Here is a 20,654-nt window from a genome sequence, read left to right as displayed (position 1 = left end):
ATTTTAAATTAAAAGCTAAGGTATAGTTTTTCTTTAATTTAATTATTATAATTTTTACTAAATTTTTTAATAATATATATAACCTTTATAATAACTTATATTAATTAATTAATTAATTTTTTTTTTATAAATTATTTATTATATAATATTTTAAAGTTTTTACTTTATTATAATTATTAAAGTATTAAAGTAAATATATTTTAATATTATATAAAGGGCTATTTAAATAATATATTAAATTTCCTAAAGTATTTTATTAAAAATAAATTTTATAATTTTAATATAAATAATATTTTCCTTAAAATTATTATTTTTAAAATTATTTATAAAAGTATTATAAAAGTTATATTTATTATTAAAAAGTTTAATAAAGTTATAATAAATAAATTAAAAAAAATTATATTTTAGTTTTTAATTTAAAATCTAAAATTAATTTATAACTTAACTTAATTAATTATAATTAATTAAGTTAAATTTTAAAAATTTAAATTATAAAATATAATTAATTAAGCTTTAAAATTAAACTTAAATATATATATATATAAAAGGCCTAAATACTTTAGTAAACCTTTTTTATAATACTTCACAATAGTAATTATTATTTTAGTAATAATTACTATTAGTTTTTTATTACCTTTTACTATTATAATTATTTATAATAGCACTAGACTTTAGTTAACTATTAACTTATTTTATAATTATTATAAAGGTTTATTACTTTTATAATATATTATTTTATTAAGTAATTTTTTATATTATATATATAATTTATTTTTAAGTAAAATTATTACTACCTTTTATAACTTAATAAAATAATTAACTTATTTAGTTTAATTAAGTTATTAAATTATAAATTATAAGCTTAAAGCTTATATTATACTTAAATTTTATTATTTAGGCTTTTTTATATATTTTAGGTTTAATTTTAAACCTTAATTAGTAATTATACTTTATAACCTAAATTTTTAAAATTTAATTTAATTAACTATAGTTAATTAAGTTAAGTTATAAATTAATTTTAGATTTTAAACTAAAAATTAAAGTATAGTTTTCCTTTAACTTAGTTATTATAGTTTTACTAAACTTTTTAATAATAAATATAACTTTTATAAAAAAAATTTACTTAAGTTTAAAAAATAAATAAAAGAAAAAAAAGTAACTTAAATTAATTATAAAAAATATATAAATTAATTAAGCTATTACTAATCTATAATTATTGAATAAATATTTAATAATAATTATTTTAATTTTAATTTTTAAGTAATTTATTTTTTATACTTAAGATAATTAAAAATATTATATATATAATTTATTTTTAAAAATTATTATTATTTTTATAATTTAATAATATAATTTTATTTAATTTAATTAAGTTATTAAATTATAAATTATAAGCTTAAAGTTAATTATATTATATTAAAACTTTATTATTTAAGCCTTTTATATATTTTAAATTTACTTTTAAATTTTAATATAATAATTATATTTTATAATTTAAATTTTTTATATTTAACTTAATTAATTATAATTAATTAAGTTAAGTTATAAATTAATTTAAGACTTTAAATTAAAAATTAAAATATAGTTTTTCTTTAATTTAATTATTATAATTTTATTAAACTTTTTAATAATAAATATAATTTTTATATTTTATTTTATTTATTTATTATATTTATTTTATAAAATAATTAATTTAATAATTTATTTATTAATAATAATATTTTAATTATTATAATAATGTATTTATTAATAATAATATTTTAATTATTATAATAATAATTAAAAAAAGTTATAAATAATATTAAATTTTTATTATTATTATATAATTAACTTTTATTAAATATTTATTAATATTTTTTTTAATTTAAAAATTAATATAATTTCTTTAATATAAAAATTATTATATATTCTTTTTATAAAAAATAAATAATTAAAAACAAATAAATTATTTATTTAATAAAAAGTATTATTATTAAAGTTATATATTTTTACTATTTAAGCTATAATATAAGTATTTTTCTTTCTTAAGTATAAAAAATAAATTACTTAAGAACTAAAATTAAAATAATTATTATTAAACTTTTATTTAATAATTATTAATTAATAATTTAGTTAATTTATATTTTCTTTTTTATAATTAATTTAAGTTACTCTTTTTTATTTTATTTATTCTTTAGGCTTTAGTAAATTTTCCCCATAATATTAATAATATTAAAATTATAAGTTTTTATAATAATAATTATTATCTTAGTAATAATTATTATTAATTTCTTATTACTTTTAGTTATTATAATTATTTATAGTAATTATTATCTCTCCTGGGTATAGAGGATAAACTGCCTAAGAGCTAAGATTAGAATAATTATTATTAAACCTTTGTTTAGCAGCTATTAACTAATACTCTGCTAATTCTTTTACTTAGCAGTAGCCCAGCTAATCTATATTTTCTCTTTTATAATTAATTTAGGTTACCCTTTTCTGCCTTATTTATTCTTTAGGCTTTAGTAAACCTTCTTTACAGCGCTAATAATATTAAAATTATAAGTTTTCGCAGCAGTAGCTATTATCTTAGTAATAGTTGCTATTAGTTTTTTATTACCTTTAGCTATTATAGCTATTTATAACTTTAGTTAGCTATTAACTTATCTTATAGTAGTTATTATAAAGGTTTATTACTTTTATATAGGGTATATTATTTTATTAAGTAGTTTTTTAATTTTAAAAGCGTTGCGTATATAATCTATTTATAAGTAGGATTATTACTGCCTTTTATAACCTAACGGAATAATTAGCCTATCTAGTCTAGTTAAGTTATTAAACTATAAGTTATAGGCTTAAAGCCAGTTGCGTTATACTTAAACCTTATTATTTAGGTCTTTTTATATATTTTAAGTTTAGTCTTAAACCTTAATTAGCAGTTATACTTTATAGCCTAAATCTTTAAGGTTTAACTTAGTTAGCTGTAGCTAATTAGGTTAAGCTATAGATTAATTCTAGATTTTAAACCAAAGGCTAGGGCATAGCCTTCCTCTAACCTAGCTGTTATAGCTTTACTGAACCTCTTGATAATAAATATAACCTCTATAGTAATTATTATAAGGGTTTATTATTTTTATAATATATTATTTTATTAAGTAATTTCTTAATTTTAAAAGTATTATATATATAATTTATTTTTAAATAAAATTATTACTACTTTTTATAATTTAATATAATAATTAACTTATTTAATTTAATTAAATTATTAAATTATAAATTATAAACTTAAAGTTAATTATATTATACTTAAACTTTATTATTTAAACCTTTTTATATATTTTAAGTTTAGTTTTAAACCTTAATTAATTATACTTTATAACTTATATTAGCTAATAGTAACTTAATTAATTTATATTTTCTTTTTTATAATTAATTTAAGTTACTCTTTTTTATTTTATTTATTCTTTAGGCTTTAGTAAACTTTTTTATAATATTAATAATATTAAAATTATAAGTTTTTATAATAATAATTATTATTTTAGTAATAATTATTATTAATTTTCTATTATTTTTTATTATTATAATTATTTATAATAAACTTTAGTTAATTATTAATTTATTTTTTATAATAAAAATTTATTACTTTTATAATATATTATTTTATTAAATAATTTTTTAATTTTAAAAATATTATATATATAGTTTAGTTTTAAATAAAATTATTATTACTATTTATAACTTAATAAAATAATTAACTTATTTAATTTAATTAAATTATTAAATTTTAAATTATAAACTTAAAATTTATATTATATTTAAACTTTATTATTTAAGCTTTTTTATATATTTTAAATTTAATTTTAAATTTTAATTAATTATACTTTATAACTTAAATTTTTAAAATTTAAGTTATAAACTAAAGGCTAAAATAAAATTCTTTTTAATTTAATTATTATAATTTTACTAAACGTTTTAATAATAAATATAATTTTTATATATTAAATTTTAAAAAAATATATTATATTTTTAAATTTAGTTTTTTTTACTTACTTAATAATAATCTTAAGTAATTTTTTTTTAAATAAATAATTTATTTATAATAAAAACTATAATAAAAATCCTAATATATTATTATTTTAATATAAAAAAATCTAGTTATTATAAATAAAGGTTTATAATTTATTATTAAATAAAAAATAAAAATAAACAGAAATATTAAATTTAATTATATAAATTATTTTTTTTTTTATTTTCTTATATTTATTTTATATTTTTAATTCCTTACTAAAAGTTAAAGTAATTTTAAAATAAATAAACTTATTTTCTTAATTAAGTTAAATATAGCCTAAATAGCAAAAACATATAGCCTAAATAATAATACTTTTCTTATAATTTAAATACAAAACTTATTTATACTTTATAATATATATGGCCTTTGTAAATATATTAGCGACAAATCTTAACATAAAAACAAATATAAAATGCAATTCACATAATTCCGCCGGCCTTCGATCCCAACCCAACATTTTCGTACCTGTTTGCAGGCATGTTTTATAATACACTCTCGCTCTGCCACCAACCTTGGTATTTTTATACGCCTCAATCCTTTTTAATAACTAAACCTCACAATTTCCCATATCTTAAGAGCTCGCTCATGCCCATGCCTCCAGGTTCTGGACGACGCATCCAGCCTGGCCCTCTTGTCTGCGGACCAGCTTACCGATGGTGTAAACCCGCTCGTCGCCGCTACGGAGAGCCGCTACAACAGCCTCAACCTGGCTCGCCTCCACTGCAACTACCATGCCGATACCCGAGTTGAATGTTCGGCACATTTCGGTAGGAGACACGTTGCCAGCCTTCTTGAGCCACTGGAAGACGGGAGGCATTTCCCAAGTTCCATAGGCAATCTCCGCAGCTAGAGTGTCGGGGAGCATACGGGGCACATTCTCGAGCAGTCCACCTCCAGTGATGTGTGCGAGACCCTTGATGCTGCCGAGCACGGGCAGCAGGCTCTTGACATAAATCTTGGTAGGGGTCAGGAGGGACTCTCCAACATTCTTGGAAGCATCCCAAGGCGCAGGAGCAGAGTAGTCCAGGCCAGCAGCCTGCACAATCCTTCGCACAAGAGAGAAACCGTTGGAGTGAACGCCATTGGATCCAAGACCCAAGAGGATGTCGCCCTCAGCCATGGCATCTTTCCGAGGGAGCATGCCTCCGCTGGTAACGGCACCCACTGCACAGCCAGCAGCGTCGTAGTCCTCGTCCTTGTACATGCCTGGCATCTCGGCAGTCTCACCGCCAACCAAAGCACAACCAGCCTGGATACAGCCATCAGCGACACCCTGCACAAAATCAGCGGCGGAAGCAAGGTCCAGCTTGCTGCAGCCGTAGTAGTCGAGGAACATCAGGGGCGTGGCTCCCTGGACGACCAGATCGTTGACGTTCATGGCAACCAGGTCAATGCCCACGGTGTCGTGCTTCTTCATGGCTTGCGCAATCATGAGCTTGGTGCCGACACCATCAATGGCACCAACCAGGATGGGCGCATTGGGGTATCCGCATTGAGAGAGATCGACCTCGCCGCCGAAGCCGCCAATCTCAGCACTTGCACCGGCTCGCTTTGTGCTGGCAACAGCCTTCTTGATCTTCTCCACAAAGTCGTTGCCAGCCTGGATATCAACACCAGCCTGGGCATAAGTCATAGAAACCTTGCCCGCATCTCTGAAAGCACGGTGAGCAATGTCCTTACGGAAGAACTTGCCCTCGAAATCAATGACATTGGAAGCCAAGGCGGCATAGGAAGCATCGACGGCAGCTCTGAGTGACTCGCCAACAGAGTTGATGGCGATGACGCGACCACCAGACGTCTTGAGCTGCTGTCCATCAAGCTTCGTACCGGCGTGGAAAATGGTGCTTCCCGCAGGAGGAGCTTGGACAGTCATCGGGGTGCCCTTGGCATAAGAACCAGGATAGCCGCCAGCAGCGAGAACGACTGTCGCACTGAACTTGTTTTCAATGGTCAGATGGCAGTTGTCCAGGTAGCCACCAGTGCAGGCCAACATGATCTCGGCCAGGTCGGTGTCAGCTGAGAGCAGAGGCAGCACGGTCTGAGTCTCGGGGTCGCCGAATCGCACATTGTACTCGAGAACCTTGGGGCCGGCTGGGGTAATCATAAGACCCGTAAACAGAACACCACGGAAGGGCTGCTTCTCCTGTCGCATGCCGGAAATGGTAGGTACCAAGATGTCTCTGTCGATTTGCTGGACGAGCTCGGCGGTAGCAATGTTTGTAGGGGCGTAGCAGCCCATGCCGCCGGTGTTGGGGCCCTGGTCGCCATCGAATATCCGCTTGTGGTCCTGAGCCAGAGGTAGAGATCGGATAGAGTAGCCATCGCAGAAGGTGAGGACGCTGAGCTCGTCACCCTGCAGGAACTCTTCAATGACAACCTCGTCGCCGGCATCGCCAAAAGCCTTGTCGACCATGATTTCCTTGAGCGCATCCTTGGCCTCCTGCTTGGTTTGGGGGATAATAACACCCTTGCCAGCGGCCAGACCCGTAGCCTTGATGACGACATGGTGGCTAATGGTGTCGAGGTATGCAACGGCCTTGTTATAATCGGAAAAGTTGTCGTAGGCGGCGGTGGGGATGTTGTATTTCTTCATAAAGTCCTTGGAGTAAGTCTTGCTGCCTTCCAAGCGAGCGGCCTCCTTGGAGGGGCCGAAGCAAGGAATGCCGGCATTGCGAAAGAAGCCCTCGACACCGTCAACGAGGGGGGCCTCAGGTCCAGGAACAGCCAAGTTGATGCCGTTGGACTGAGCGAACTGGACGAGGGCAGGGAAGTCCTCTGCAGAAACAGAAGAGACGTTGGTGACCTTGGGGCAAGTAGCAGTGCCGCCGTTGCCAGGGACCGCGAAGATGGCCTCAACTCGGGGAGACTGGCTCAGCTTCCAGGCCAAGGCATGCTCGCGGCCGCCGTTGCCAATGAGAAGAATTCGAAGGTCGGCCATTGTGGATGTGACGAGCTGAAACGGAGTCTCCAGGATATCCAGATCCACGTCTCTCCCTTTTGAACGGTAAAAGATGAGAACAAAGGTCTGTCCAGCACTTGGAGGAGCCAATGCCAGAGGTCACTCGAGAGAGAAAAAAAACTTGGGAGCTCGAACGTCTACCTATTTTTGCCTCTAATTTCTCTCCTGCCTATCAACAGCAGCCAATAGGGCTGTAGATCATGTTGCGCAGCTCATTTTTTTTCTTGGACTTTTTAGGTGGGGTGAAGGCGGGGCAGCCAAAGTGATGGCAGCGATAGCGCTACGATAACGGATTCTCGGCGCCCACGGGTACCCACCCATATGTGCGTGCCGCAGGGCCACTCCGGCAGTGTAACGGTACCAGTACATGCTTGGTCCCTGCTAGCTTATCAGGCCTGTAAGAGGTTTTTTTTAAGTATTTATGAGTGGGATATTACGCAATTATTAAATAAAATTATAGTACCTACTTAATACCCTGTTTTCCTAGTATAAATAAGTAGCTTTTTTTTTTAAATTTAAGCCTTAAATAATTATATAATATATATTAATTAATTAAGGATTTTCTATAGTTATAAGCTTAAAAATATATAGTAAAATAAAATATTAAGCTTTTAAGTAATTTAATATATAATTATTAAAAATTATATTAAAAATTACAATTATTATTATAATTAAAAAAAAGGATTTAATTTAAAATTAAATATTATAATAAAGGATTTTTTAATAAAAAAAATAAGTTTTAAAATTAAAAAATATATAATAATTAATATATTTAAAATATTAATTTAAGTTTTTAATAACTTTATTAAGGCTTAAAAAATATAAAGATTTTAAAATAAAAAAGTAAACTTAATTAAAAATTATTTATAAAGAAATATATTTATAATTAAGTATATAAAAATATAATAATTTATTAATTTTAAAAGTATAAATAACTTTAATATTCTTAAGGAGTTATAAATTTTTTTTATAAGTAAAAGTTATATATAAATTTTTAATAAATTTAATATAATAATAATATTTATATTAATTTTAATTTTAAAAAAGTTTATAAAAACCTTAAATATAAATTTTTTATAAAATAATAAAAAATTTTAAATTATAAAAGTAAAAATAATAAATACTAAAATAAAATAAAAAGCTAATATTAAATTTATTAAATATTAAAAAAATAAAAAAATATTAAAATTATAAAAAAAAATTTAAATACTTAATAATAATAATTTAAAAAAAGGTTTTTATTAAGTAAAAGGCCTAAGCTAAATATATAAAGTTTTTTTAAATATATTATAAATTTTTAAAAGTTTTTTTAAATTTTTTATAAATTTTTAAAATTTTTATTATTTTAATTTTTAATTAAAATAAGTAAAAGAATTTAAATTTTTATTAAAAAATTATAAAAAAAGTTATATTTATTATTAAAAAGTTTAGTAAAGCTATAATAACTAAGTTAAAGGAAAATTATACCCTAGCCTTTAGTTTAAAATCTAGAATTAATATATAGCTTAACTTAATTAGCTATAGCTAACTAAGTTAAACTTTAAAAATTTAAGTTATAAAGTATAACTATTAATTAAGGTTTAAAACTAAACTTAAAATATATAAAAAAGCCTAAATAATAAAGTTTAAGTATAATATAAGCTTTAAGCCTATAATTTATAATTTAATAACTTAACTAGATTAAATAAGCTATTGTATTATTTTATTAAGTTATAAAAGGTAGTAATAATCTTACTTAAAAATAAATTATATATATAATACTTTTAAGATTAAAAAACCACTTAATAAAATAATATACCCTATATAAAAGTAATAAACCTTTATAATAATTATAAAATAAGTTAATAGCTAACTAAAGTCTAATATATAAATAGCTATAATAGCTAAAGGTAATAAGAAATTAATAGTAACTATTACTAAAATAATAACTACTGCTATAAAAACTTATAATCTTAATATTATTAATATTATAGAGAAGGTTTATTAAAGCCTAAAGAATAAATAAGGTAGAAGAGGGTAACTTAATTAATTATAAAAAAGAAAATATAAATTAACTAGGCTACTACTAAGTAAAAGAATTAGTAAAGTATTATTAGTTAATAACTACTAAATAAAGGTTTAATAATAATTATTTTAATTTTAGCTTTTAGGTAGTTTATTTTTTATACTTAGGAGAGATTAAAAAATTATAAATTAAAAAATATATATAATTAATTTTCTTTCTTAAGTATAAAGAATAAATTACTTAAAAGCTAAAATTAAAATAATTATTATTAAACTTTTATTTAGTAATTATTAACTAATACTTTACTAATTCTTTTACTTAATAATAGCTTAATTAATTTATATTTTTATTTTATAATTAGTTTAAGTTATTTTTTTTTACTTTATTTATTCTTTAAGCTTTAGTAAAAAAATTTTATAATATTAATAATATTAAAATTATAAGTTTTTATAATAATAATTATTATTTTAGTAATAATTATTATTAATTTTTTATTATTTTTAGTTATTATAATTATTTATAATAAACTTTAGTTAATTATTAATTTATTTTTTATTATAAAAGTTTATTACTTTTATAATATATTATTTTATTAAATAGTTTTTTATATTATATATATAATTTATTTTAAAGTAAAATTATTATTACTTTTTATAACTTAATAAAATAATTAACTTATTTAGTTAAATTAAGTTATTTAATTATAAATTATAAGCTTTAAGCTTATATTATACTTAAATTTTATTATTTAGGCTTTTTTATATATTTTAAGTTTAGTTTTAAACTTTAATTAATAATTATATTTTATAGCCTAAATTTTTAAAATTTAATTTAATTAATTATAGTTAATTAAGTTAAGTTATAAATTAATTTTAAATTTTAAACTAAAGGCTAAAGTATAAATTTCCTTTAACTTAATTATTATAATTTTATTAAACTTTTTAATAATAAATATAACTTTTATATTTTATAAATTAAATTCTTTATATTTAATTTTAAATTTTAATTTAAAATTATAATATATTTTTTCTTTAATTTAATTAGTATAATTTTACTAAATTATTTAATAATAAATATAACTTTTATAAGGTTTTTATATAATAATTATATTAAATTTATTTTATTTTACTAAAATTAATTAAGTTTTTTTTTATATTTTATTTAATTTTTTTTAATAATTTTATTAAAAAACTTTATTAAAATTTTAAATAATACTTAAAATAAATTTATTTATAATTATAAAATATAATTATAAATATTATAATATTATTATTTTATAATATAATAATTTCTTTTTACTTAAAGTTATAATTTTAAAATATATTAATATAATTATATAAATTATAATTATTATTAATAAATTTAATAAAATTTAAATTTATTTATTAAAAAATTATTTTTATAAAAACTTTTAAATAATAATTATAATTTAATTTTAATTTAAATTATATAATAATATTATAAAAGAAAATTATAAATTTATAATTTTTTTTTAAAAAATACTAAAATTAAATAAAGTAAAATATAAATTAAATTAAATTAAATTAATTAAAATTTATTATTATATACAAAGGCTTTTTATAATTAATTTCCAATAAGTAACTTATTTTTTATACTTAAGAGAAATCTTTAATATATAATATTCATATTTTTATTTATTTATTTTATACTTAAATTCTTAATATATCTTTTGTATCAAATTTTGGTGGGTTAGTTTGTAAATTTTGTATTGCCCCAGCAGCATGCCTACTGACTAGCTGTCCCTGACGCAAGTTTTCTGTGAAGAGGTAGAAGCCCTCCGTTGACTCGACCAGATATGACTGCAGGCCCTTGCTTTCAAGCAGGATATTAACGTTAGTGAGAGGAAAGTTATTCTCAATAAACCGTGCCCAGCCCCTCGCAGCAGCTTGGATATGGTCACCATCTTTGATTTGTTTCCAGCCAATTCCAAGGTGAAGTGTAAATTGGTCGATGACTACATCGTCATGAACACCGCTTTCTGGAACATCCGAGCTTGTCGATGTCATCGCCGCTGTCGTTTTGCTAGATGATGCGTGGTCGCTCCCATTGAGAAGCCTCTGAGACTTATAATTTCTTAGTTGTCGACCATTTGGTAATCCATTCCCTTCCTGTTCAGTGATCACGTCGTCAAGCTCAATACCTGAAGGGATATCTGCTTCAAGAATAGAAACCGCACAAGGTCTAACGAGCAAGATTCCCTCACCATTCGTCCAACCATTCTGGGAAATGCAGTTTGACACGTCCGGCTCGAGGTTATGTGCAGCCTCCTCGTGAGACCGCTTCTTGCCAATGGCGTATGAGGGCTGTTGAAGGAATGATGATCCCTGTGGAAGCATTGTCGGCTGCGAGCGTGGAGGAATTTCTGGCAATTGAAGATAAGAAGAAGCCAAAGAAGTGATAGAACGGCTGGTAGGGATCGAGCGGAAGGATTGGGCGAACCACTGATGGGATTGTGGTGATGGTTCCTGAGGCACTGAATATTCAGAAGTGACAATATCGAAGCTGGGATGCTAGAAGGAGCTGAGTATCAGGTAGTCCATCTAGCGCCGTAGTAGGTAAGCACATGTGGAAACTTATTCTAGCTCGGCTTGTGTTAGTGGAGATTGTGGGGTTATTAACAACACATACATACATACTAGGTCTCCCTTCAATAGATATTTATACGGAGTCTCTTCATTATATAATAACAGAATTGATTAATTCTAAAATATTGGTCGCTAATTCTGTATTTGTGGCTAGCTAGAAAAAGAGAAGGTCCATTTTGTTGAGCTCTTATGTAATGTGGAAGCTGCTGTAGCTCCTGAGTTATGCATATCACACTACCGGAGTGACCATCCCGTTAGCATAGCATAGCATGAACTTGCGAAATAGGCATTTCCTGCAACCCTGAGCAACTATCCCGAGGGTATATAAACACCTCTCGCTATGCAGTAGCCTCGGATCGATCAAGCGTGTTTTGAGTTGCTCGTCTTCCAACGCTACCCGAGTTTCTTGCGCTTCCAGGAGCCTATTTTCAGCGGCAATCTGGGGAATTCGAGCCGATCTCCTCAACTACATGTCGAGCGAAATGCTGACATATAACCAACGTGCCCAAACGGCACTCCTAAAGGCTGTCAGTATTGATAGTTTAGAAATCTCTCGATGAAGATACACCAAGTTTCGTGAACGTGGTGCTAATGAAGGGTTTCTCTCTAGATTAACCGTGTCTTCGATCTAGATCGTGATGCTGAATCCCTCGAAGGGCTCTCAAATGGGATAACCCTAGGCCACATCTTGCATGAATTAGATTCCGAGTTCGACCCGTCGCATCTTGAATCAACTCCAGGGGCATCGAAAACCTTGGCCAACAAGCGCAACAGACAAGCCATCTACAAGGGCCTCTTCCGTTTTATTCGTCGCCAGATTCCCGAACTCAGCTGTCAGGCTAAAAAGTTCGACTATCATGCCTTCACCGAGAATCCTGAGCCGCAGGGGATCAGTCAGGTAATTTCCATTTCCTGTACTTGAACTCCAAGATCCTAACGGAGTATCTCTCTAGCTCCTGGCTGTCATGGTCTCAGCTGCCGCGATGGGCCCGGATAATCAAAAATATGTCCCTAGAATTCAGAATGGGCTAGACCGCGATACACAAGCCGAAATCATGCAGATAATTCGAGCCATGCAACAAGATATCGCCAATTCCAAAGATGACGACGAGCTGGATGAGGCAATTGATGCTGCTATGGGAGCTCGAGATATCGAGCTTCTTGTAGAGGAACAAAATGCTGCTTTGCGACAGCAACTTGATATAACGAAGAAGACTCTTTCAGACTACATCACTCGCTTAGAGCATCTGCAGCAGAGCCACGAAGAGCTTGCGTATGACAAAGAAAAAACAGATCGCGAGCTTGAAGTTCTACGAAAAGCTACCCAAGACGAGGCACATAGTGCAAAGACCATAAAGCATCTGGAAGAACAAGTCCACGAACAGATGGAGATAATCGCCAGGAACGAAGAGGTCATCCGTAGCAGTCAAAAATCCGTTTCTCAATTGGAGAGCGAGGTGCAGCGCCTGAGTCAAAAGAATATGCAAGCGGACGAGTTTCGCGACCAAATGGCAGAATGGAAGCACAAAGCAGAGGAGCTTGAGAAGAAGGCCAACATGGCGGAGCGTTACAAACAAAAACTTGAATCGCAGCAGAGTCTAGTGAGAGAAGTACAGAACTTACAGTACGAACGAGCAGAGCTCCAAGAACAGCTTCGATCCCTCATGGAAGAGAGAGAGAAGAGCGACCGTACCAAGAAAGCGGAAGATGAGTTAACGAAGATGATCACGCAGTCTGAACAACATCTATGGGATGAGCGCAACCAGAAAGCGCAGCTCCTGAAAGATGTTACAGCTCTCCAGGAAGAACTTATGCGATTACAAGCTCAAAGAACACATGATGAGCATTTCATCCAAGACTTGCAGGAGCAGTTGCAGCACAACGGTGGCAGCACGGTCCAAGAAGTTGATATTAGTGAAACAACTTCGACACCGTTCAATCTCGAGGATGAACTTCTCATTGCGTCGAAGGAAGACACACAGACTAACATGCCCTTGGAGCTTTCTAGATTGAGAGCAGAGAATGAACTGATCCGGAAGACGGTGGGATCTCATGGAGATGCTTCCATGCTCCGACGAGAGTTGGAAGAGCTTAAACGACAACGAGAACGACTTCAGCAAAACTTCAACGCCATATTTGAGAAATATACCATCACGAATGACCACATGCAGGCTTTGATGAGTGATAATGCTGATGAAGGGTTAGTTGTGCATACTGTGTCCACATCTAGGAAGATGAATACTCACAATGTGTACCCTAGGACCGAGGCTTTCATTAAACTTCGACAAGAGTTGACACGATTAGAACTTGAATTTGAACAAGCCAGGAAGCTGACCAATAGCCTTGAGACTCAGCTGGCAGACAAGACCCGAGAATTGCTTGCTGCGCAGGCCGACTTGTCTGCGGTCCAAAAGGATAGCATTGCAGCATTATATGAGTTGAAGAACACGGATAAACTGATATCAACTTCGTTGACAACCGAACTTGAGCAACAGAGGGAAGAAACCAGTTTTATAACGAATGAGCGGGACGCACTGAAATCACAGCTCATTGAGGCTTTGCTAGCGAATGACAAACTCAGGAAAGAGACAGATGAGACCAAAGATTTGCAAGATGCCACTGGTTCATCGACAGACGTCGACGGCTCAGAAGCTACCAGGAAGGCTGCCGAAAAGGTTGAAAAGTTACGAGAACGCCTCATTCAGAGAAACCAGGTAATTACAAATCTTTTGCAGATATGAGTATGACTTACTTACGCCTTCGCTAGCAACTTGAGAAGTCAGAACAGGAAAGGCTCGAATTACAAGCCAGACTGAAGGCAGCACAGCTTGGGGAAATCTCGGCAGCCCAAAAGGTATGCTCTGTTGTGCGATATTCAGTGATTTACAGCCCATGGCTGGCCCCGGCGATGGGGGAATTTGCCTATATTTCGCTTCATTACAACTTATCTACATATAAGGGAGAGAACATTGCTAACTTGAACGGCCAGGCTGCATCCGATCATATCATCAAGAATCTCCAAAGGGAAAACGCGCTTATTGCGACCGCCTGGTATGACCTTACGAGCCGACTTCAGAGCAACCACGTTGTGCTTCAACGCCGGCACGATGCTCCTAAGAGCTGGCTTAACAAACAGAGGCAGTTGGTGAATGGTCAGTTGCGCCAACGCGACATGCTCTACCTCTACTGACCTGACTCTTCAGCGACTTCAAGGAGGTAGGATTCAAGGGGTTGAGCTCCATCCGTGTACCCAATTTCCTCGGGGTATAATGTTTGCTAGGCGAATTATGGGCAAAGAATTCATTATTTAGCGTTGCAATATTGCCGCCTATACACTATGCATATAGATGACTTTCTTCTCAGCCTGTTTTTTTTTTCTCTTCTTCTTGGTTCTAGATATTTCATTCCCCCCTCTAGAGTAGTATAACACCTAAGCCAATATTCAATCACATCAGACAGTCGATGAACAAAGACAATGCCGTATCGTAATCTATCACAGCCCCAATAAATCGATATCACTTCATGAGGTTTCGTATCTCACAAAATTGCTTTTGCTCTAGAGCTATTTTCTAGAATTAGAAGCTCGAGAGAGAAAAAAAATTAATAGGTTATAGTAGTAGGCGGAGTCAACTGAGTATACTCATACTCCCTTTTATCAAAGCATATAGGGCATAACCCTTTTTGGTAGCTTAGCTCTTGCCGGCAAGTTTGCTGAAGACGGAAGAGCCCAGAGATTTCTTTCCTTCTAAAATATCCAACATATTCTTCCACACCTCACCAGGTTGCTGACTGGCATCAATACCCTTCCAGATGCCGCTGTTTTGGTAGTAGCCAACTACGGGAGCAGTTTGCTGGTGATAAGTGCCGAGACGTTTCTTGAGAGCGTCGGCGTTGTCGTCGCTCCTCTGGATAAGAGGCTCTCCGGTCACATCATCCTTCATAGCCTGCTTGGGGGGGTTGAAGGTCGTGTGGTAAGACCGTCCAGATGCCGGGTGGATCAATCGACCAGTAATTCGGGCAACAAGCAGAGAGTCGTCGATCTGGAGCTCGACGGCGTGTTGGAGGGTCTGGCCACGCTCCTTAAGCATGGCATCGAGGCCTTCGGCCTGCGGCACCGTTCGAGGAAAGCCGTCAAGAATGAATCTGCGGCAGTTGTGTAAGGTAAAGAAGGAGAAAAAGAAGCTACTTTCGTCGCGTGTAGAGGTGGCCACTTACCCGCCCTGGCATTCCTTGTTGTTCTCGAGCTCTTCCTTAATCATACCAATGACAATATCGTCACTGACAAGGCCACCTTGGTCCATGATTTTCTTGGCTTCTCTTCCGAGCGGTGTCTTCTTGGCCACCTGTGACCGCAGCATGTCACCAGTAGCCTATATATCCGAGGAGAGTCGACGTTAGATATATGCGCGCATTTCGCAAAATCTCAATTGACATGGACGTACCAAGTGGCAGCAGGAAAAGCGCTCTTTAATCTTTGGTGCTTGGGTTCCCTTCCCTGGCCAATGTATCAGCACGGTTGCATACTCAGCATGACTCCAGCACGACCAAACCACTAACCAGCTCCTGGAGGCCCAATGAGAATCATCCGAAGACTCTCTGTGCTAATTGGGGTAGCTCCCGTAGCGCGCTGCTCGAGCTGCTTGATGCGCGAATCGAGGCCGTTGATCACATCGCGCAGATGCTTGAGTTCGTCTTCTACAAACCCCATTGTGGCTGATTTGGGGGGCGGGGGCAAAAATTGGTGAAAAGGAATGAAAAGTATTAAGAATTGGAGCAGCTGCAGCACCTATAAACAAAATTGTAGGCCGAAAGGAAGCGAAGAGAGGAATTTGAGGTATGGTGGTGAAGGCGGATTTAGCGACGAGGCTACGAATACCGATTTCGCCGCATAGCATAAAATTACCTAGCATAAATTATTAATGAATAATAGCACAGAATTTGGTACATGCTTGGTCGGTAGATGTGTGTGCTTGATGTTCTTTTATTTTAATATTTAAATACCTTTTTTATTACCATATAATACTTATAATCTATTGTTTTATAACAGTTATTTTTTATTTTATATTTTGTTTTGTTTTTTGACAATGTCTAAAAGCTAAAATCTTATCAAAATTATATATTCTTAATGGTATTTCTCTGAATACCAAGTGCTAATGATTTTATTAGATTTTTGGGGACCGGGATATTTTCCCACTTTAATTCTCCGGACAAACGGATAAAAGTTAGTTAGTTGTCACCGCAGATACGGGTCGTAAAACCAGCGCACACACTGGGGCTGACATGGCGGAATGGAACTGCGCAGCGCTACCGAGGTATTACTGGTCCACGGCTGCACGGGTGCTTGAAAGAATCGGCACTCGAATCGGTGAGTTTCCTTGGGGGTGGTGCAGGGGTGGTGCATCACAGAATTTGATCCGATTGTCGGCAGTGCTTGGCGTTAACGGACTTACACTGTTACCGATATCTCTTTTGCAGCACATGTACTGTATGAGATGCCTACCTATGTGTGAACGGGGCAATAGGCAATCGTTATATGTAGTGATACCAATGTGACCTTGGTAATCCATCATTCTAGGTTCCTTACTGCTAAGCAACCCGCGACAGCATATGAGCCTTCAATGGTGTAAGCCAAGTACAAATAGGAGCTCGCAAGAATTATTGGCCTTGCCAACTTCACACCTACCGAGTAGCCTTAGGGGCTGGCGTTGTCATTCCATAAGTCTTTGGTTTCTTCCTCCACCGCTCGCATAGCCACTGCGACTGATTCCAGTTTCGCAATAACGTCGATGACGCCGTCGTTAACACGCTCAAAATATTCATCGTTGGCCTCACGACGCTTCCTCGCAAGTAGAATGTCGGCCTCCGTTTCCTCCACCAACTTGGCGCCCAGGCGATCGACTTTCCTTTCATCACTTCCTTGCCATCCACTAGATGTGCCCATCATGCTCTTTGCTGCATCAGTCCCCTCTCCCCTCTCGGGCCTTGATGAGTCCAATAGCCCATCTCTTAAATTAAGTAGCTCATCACCTTTGGCATCATTCATGTGATCACGCAGGGCAGTCTCTATCGTATCGTCCGCCTCGCTTCTGGCCCAGGCTTGTGCAAGTACAATTTGGGCAGTCCTCAGATCCCCTAGTTTGCGATCATGTTCGGGCCCAAACACATGTGTGCCTTCTGAAGCGGATAATTCCACCTTCTCCAGCGTGGCTTGCATTTCGGCCCACAGAGCATCTGTCCTGTCGGTGCCCCCATAACTCCCTTTAGCAGGTAATGACCACTCGGGACGTCGTTCTGATGGCATATCCGATCCAGAGCGTGACTGCGCTCCAGCTTCTACGTTGGTGGGATCCCATTTGAGGTTATGCCTTCCAAGAGCTGGGACGCTGGTTGTGATGGCTCCAGGAAGCGAGACGCGAGAAATGCCGGGTGACGGAGACAGAAGAGGGAGAGGTGGGGGATCTCGCTCCCTCGACTTGGCTTCACCCTTCAACGACATGGCAGTTCATTCAGGGCAGATCATGGAAGGCTGAATGGCAATAAGGGTGACGGCGGGAGGTGTGGGGCTTGAAGAGGCCGCCTTGGTGTGCTAGAAGTGCCATCTACGGACAAATCGGCGCCGGTGATGGATAAAAATGCACCCGGATTGCTTCCCGAGGTCACGTGGAAATATTCCACACCCCATCTTTTTTTACTCTAGGGCCGCAAACCCTATCGGAATTTTTGAGAGTCCAATTCAACCTTCTGCCTTTTCGGTGTTGTCACATTACCAACGCAGTGTCGCCATATTAGCATAAATCGGTACGTTCAACAACCATCACCGCCACCCAAACCACCACTCCTCGACGACCACTAACTCCTCGAAGCAATCATGGCAGGTGGCAAGCCCCGTGGTCTGAACGCTGCGCGCAAGCTGCGCACCAACCGAAAGGATCAGAAATGGGCTGATCTCGCCTACAAGAAGCGCGCCCTGGGCACTGCCTTCAAGTCTTCACCATTCGGTGGCTCTTCCCACGCCAAGGGAATTGTTCTCGAGAAAGTCGGTGTCGAAGCCAAGCAGCCCAACTCCGCCATCCGAAAGTGTGTCCGAGTTCAGCTGATCAAGAACGGAAAGAAAGTCACTGCTTTCGGTACGTCTAAACCATCTCCTACTTTGCACCCCTGGCTAACACGAGCTTTTACCACAGTCCCCAACGACGGTTGCTTGAACTTTGTTGATGAGAACGACGAGGTTCTGCTTGCTGGATTCGGTCGCAAGGGCAAGGCCAAGGGTGATATTCCCGGTGTTCGATTCAAGGTCGTCAAGGTGTCTGGTGTTGGTCTGCTGGCTCTGTGGAAGGAGAAGAAGGAGAAGCCCCGATCATAAAGGAAATCATTTGGGGAAAAGAGGCGTTGGCAAAAGGATTGTGAGGAGCTCCATCGGCTCGTTTGCATTGGCACCACTAGTCATGGCCCGATAATGGGAGGCTAAAATTTTGAAGGAGATAACATATATCCCTTTAGAAACATTTTTCAGCATGTTCAAATACCAGGCGGCACCGGATCGGGCGTCTTCTCGCATTCACACACGACGAACGAAGTGCAGGCAATATGAGTGACGTGTTCTATATCATTTCTTTTTAACTTAATCAGGCCTGAAGGCTTCTTTCTTCCGGCACTGGCTTTGGCTCAGACTGCTCGAGAGAACGAGATACATAATCCGCGGCCATACCAATACTGATGACCCCCCCTGTGATCCAGCAACCATTCACAAACCACCACCAGCAATTCTTGACGCTTTTGAGATTTACACGCCTGATCATGATTCCCAGCGTAACGAGAGCTCCGCCACAGCTGCCAAGGAAGAAGATAGGACCTGCTCCCGCAGCCATTCCGGCAGCACCCAATAAGGCTACTTGCGTGATGGCTAATCCAGTCAGAACTTGCTTGGTCTGATGTTCATGCTTTAGAGCAATGCTCTTGATGCCGGCGTTGACATCATCTTTAATGTCCATGTGAGCATATATCATGTCGTATAGGACAACCCATGCAATGTTTGATGTATAGAGACATGCTGCGGCTATGAGCGCAGCTGAATTTGAAAGCAGATCGATACCAAGTGCTGGAAAGCCCATAATTGCCCCCCAGGAGAAGGCCAAACCCAGGACGGCCTGGGGATAATAGGTAACTCGCTTTGCCAGCGGATAAGTGAGGACAAGGGCGAGACTGGGTATGCCATAGGCAAGGCACGGCAGTGGGAATTGGACCAGGACGGCCAATCCGGCGAGCAGCTGGAAGCCAGTGAATACGATGCCTTGGAATGGGGTGATTGCACCACGCGCAATTGGCCGTAACCGAGTCCTCCGAACTTGCGGATCGAGGTCTCTATCCCAGAGATCATTAATTGTGCAACCCGCACCACGCATGATCAAAGCTCCACTGAAGAACAGAGCCGCAGTGGCGGCTGCTGAGGAGAATGGAGCCATTGGATCCGTCATTGGCGCTGCCAAGAGCGTGGAAAAGAGGCATGGGAAAAATAGATAGTATGTCCCGGTAGGCTTGTCGATGCGGATGAGCTCACCATAGGGGACCCATGCCTTGGGCATAACTGATAGGATCCCATTTCGAGCTGGGATATAGTCCGCTAGATGCCCGTTACTAGCTGATTTATCGGCATTAGCAGTCTCGAGGATTGGCCTCAAGTTGCCCAAGGTTTGGTGGAAAGCGACAGCTCTTTGGCGATGAACCAGTGATCGGCCTGTGATGCTCTGAAGTAAGGGAAAAATCGGCTGAGGCGACGCCCATGACGAACCAATCGAGCCAGTGCTACACCTCCATCTCAACCGGTGCTGTAGAGGCACTCTGGCAGCAAGCCTCAGCGTCATAAGGTGCTGGAGTGTTTCGATGCCGACTCACGAATGAAGGTGCCCTGTCAGAAACCTTGTATGCGAATGGACGGATTTGGATAATTTTGCTCGCATCCCACCATTCAGCAGCGGCTAATTCATAACGTGTGAACACGCACTGTGATATGGCACGACTCAGTCAATTACTGTGTAA

General features: G+C 35.1%; 7 protein-coding genes across 7 annotated transcripts; 2 read left to right on the top strand and 5 right to left on the bottom strand.

The window, feature by feature from the left end:
* Positions 1 to 4,631: 4,631 nt before the first annotated feature.
* Positions 4,632 to 6,986, bottom strand: Triagg1_6322 (uncharacterized protein; the record flags this gene model as incomplete). Its single annotated transcript, XM_062900934.1, has 1 exon — positions 4,632 to 6,986. The coding sequence occupies one exon, from the start codon at positions 6,984 to 6,986 to the stop codon at positions 4,632 to 4,634; it is 2,355 nt and encodes a 784-aa protein (XP_062754868.1).
* Positions 6,987 to 10,682: 3,696 nt separating this feature from the next.
* On the bottom strand, positions 10,683 to 11,369 carry Triagg1_6321 (uncharacterized protein; the record flags this gene model as incomplete). Its single annotated transcript, XM_062900933.1, has 1 exon — positions 10,683 to 11,369. One exon carries the CDS (start codon positions 11,367 to 11,369, stop codon positions 10,683 to 10,685), a length of 687 nt encoding a protein of 228 aa, XP_062754867.1.
* A 719-nt stretch (positions 11,370 to 12,088) lies between these two features.
* Triagg1_6320 (uncharacterized protein) lies at positions 12,089 to 14,808 on the top strand (the record flags this gene model as incomplete). The annotated part of the gene is made up of 6 exons (XM_062900932.1): positions 12,089 to 12,145; positions 12,229 to 12,516; positions 12,572 to 13,818; positions 13,879 to 14,332; positions 14,386 to 14,472; positions 14,608 to 14,808. The coding sequence occupies 6 exons, from the start codon at positions 12,089 to 12,091 to the stop codon at positions 14,806 to 14,808; spliced, it is 2,334 nt and encodes a 777-aa protein (XP_062754866.1).
* A 499-nt stretch (positions 14,809 to 15,307) lies between these two features.
* Positions 15,308 to 16,326, bottom strand: Triagg1_6319 (uncharacterized protein; the record flags this gene model as incomplete). Its single annotated transcript, XM_062900931.1, has 4 exons — positions 15,308 to 15,761; positions 15,834 to 15,961; positions 16,061 to 16,113; positions 16,176 to 16,326. The coding sequence occupies 4 exons, from the start codon at positions 16,324 to 16,326 to the stop codon at positions 15,308 to 15,310; spliced, it is 786 nt and encodes a 261-aa protein (XP_062754865.1).
* A 984-nt stretch (positions 16,327 to 17,310) lies between these two features.
* Positions 17,311 to 18,114, bottom strand: Triagg1_6318 (uncharacterized protein; the record flags this gene model as incomplete). The annotated part of the gene is made up of 1 exon (XM_062900930.1): positions 17,311 to 18,114. One exon carries the CDS (start codon positions 18,112 to 18,114, stop codon positions 17,311 to 17,313), a length of 804 nt encoding a protein of 267 aa, XP_062754864.1.
* A 372-nt stretch (positions 18,115 to 18,486) lies between these two features.
* Triagg1_6317 (uncharacterized protein) lies at positions 18,487 to 18,981 on the top strand (the record flags this gene model as incomplete). Its single annotated transcript, XM_062900928.1, has 2 exons — positions 18,487 to 18,745; positions 18,803 to 18,981. 2 exons carry the CDS (start codon positions 18,487 to 18,489, stop codon positions 18,979 to 18,981), a joined length of 438 nt encoding a protein of 145 aa, XP_062754863.1.
* A 262-nt stretch (positions 18,982 to 19,243) lies between these two features.
* On the bottom strand, positions 19,244 to 20,479 carry Triagg1_6316 (uncharacterized protein; the record flags this gene model as incomplete). The annotated part of the gene is made up of 1 exon (XM_062900927.1): positions 19,244 to 20,479. One exon carries the CDS (start codon positions 20,477 to 20,479, stop codon positions 19,244 to 19,246), a length of 1,236 nt encoding a protein of 411 aa, XP_062754862.1.
* Between the last annotated feature and the right edge of the window lie 175 nt (positions 20,480 to 20,654).

This window comes from Trichoderma aggressivum (assembly GCF_033847375.1).
Source record: "Trichoderma aggressivum f. europaeum strain CBS 100526 chromosome Unknown scaffold_024, whole genome shotgun sequence".
Classification (NCBI taxonomy): Eukaryota; Fungi; Ascomycota; class Sordariomycetes; order Hypocreales; family Hypocreaceae; genus Trichoderma; species Trichoderma aggressivum.
Note: the sequence above shows the minus strand (reverse complement) of the source record. Positions and strands in the feature narration are given on the sequence as shown.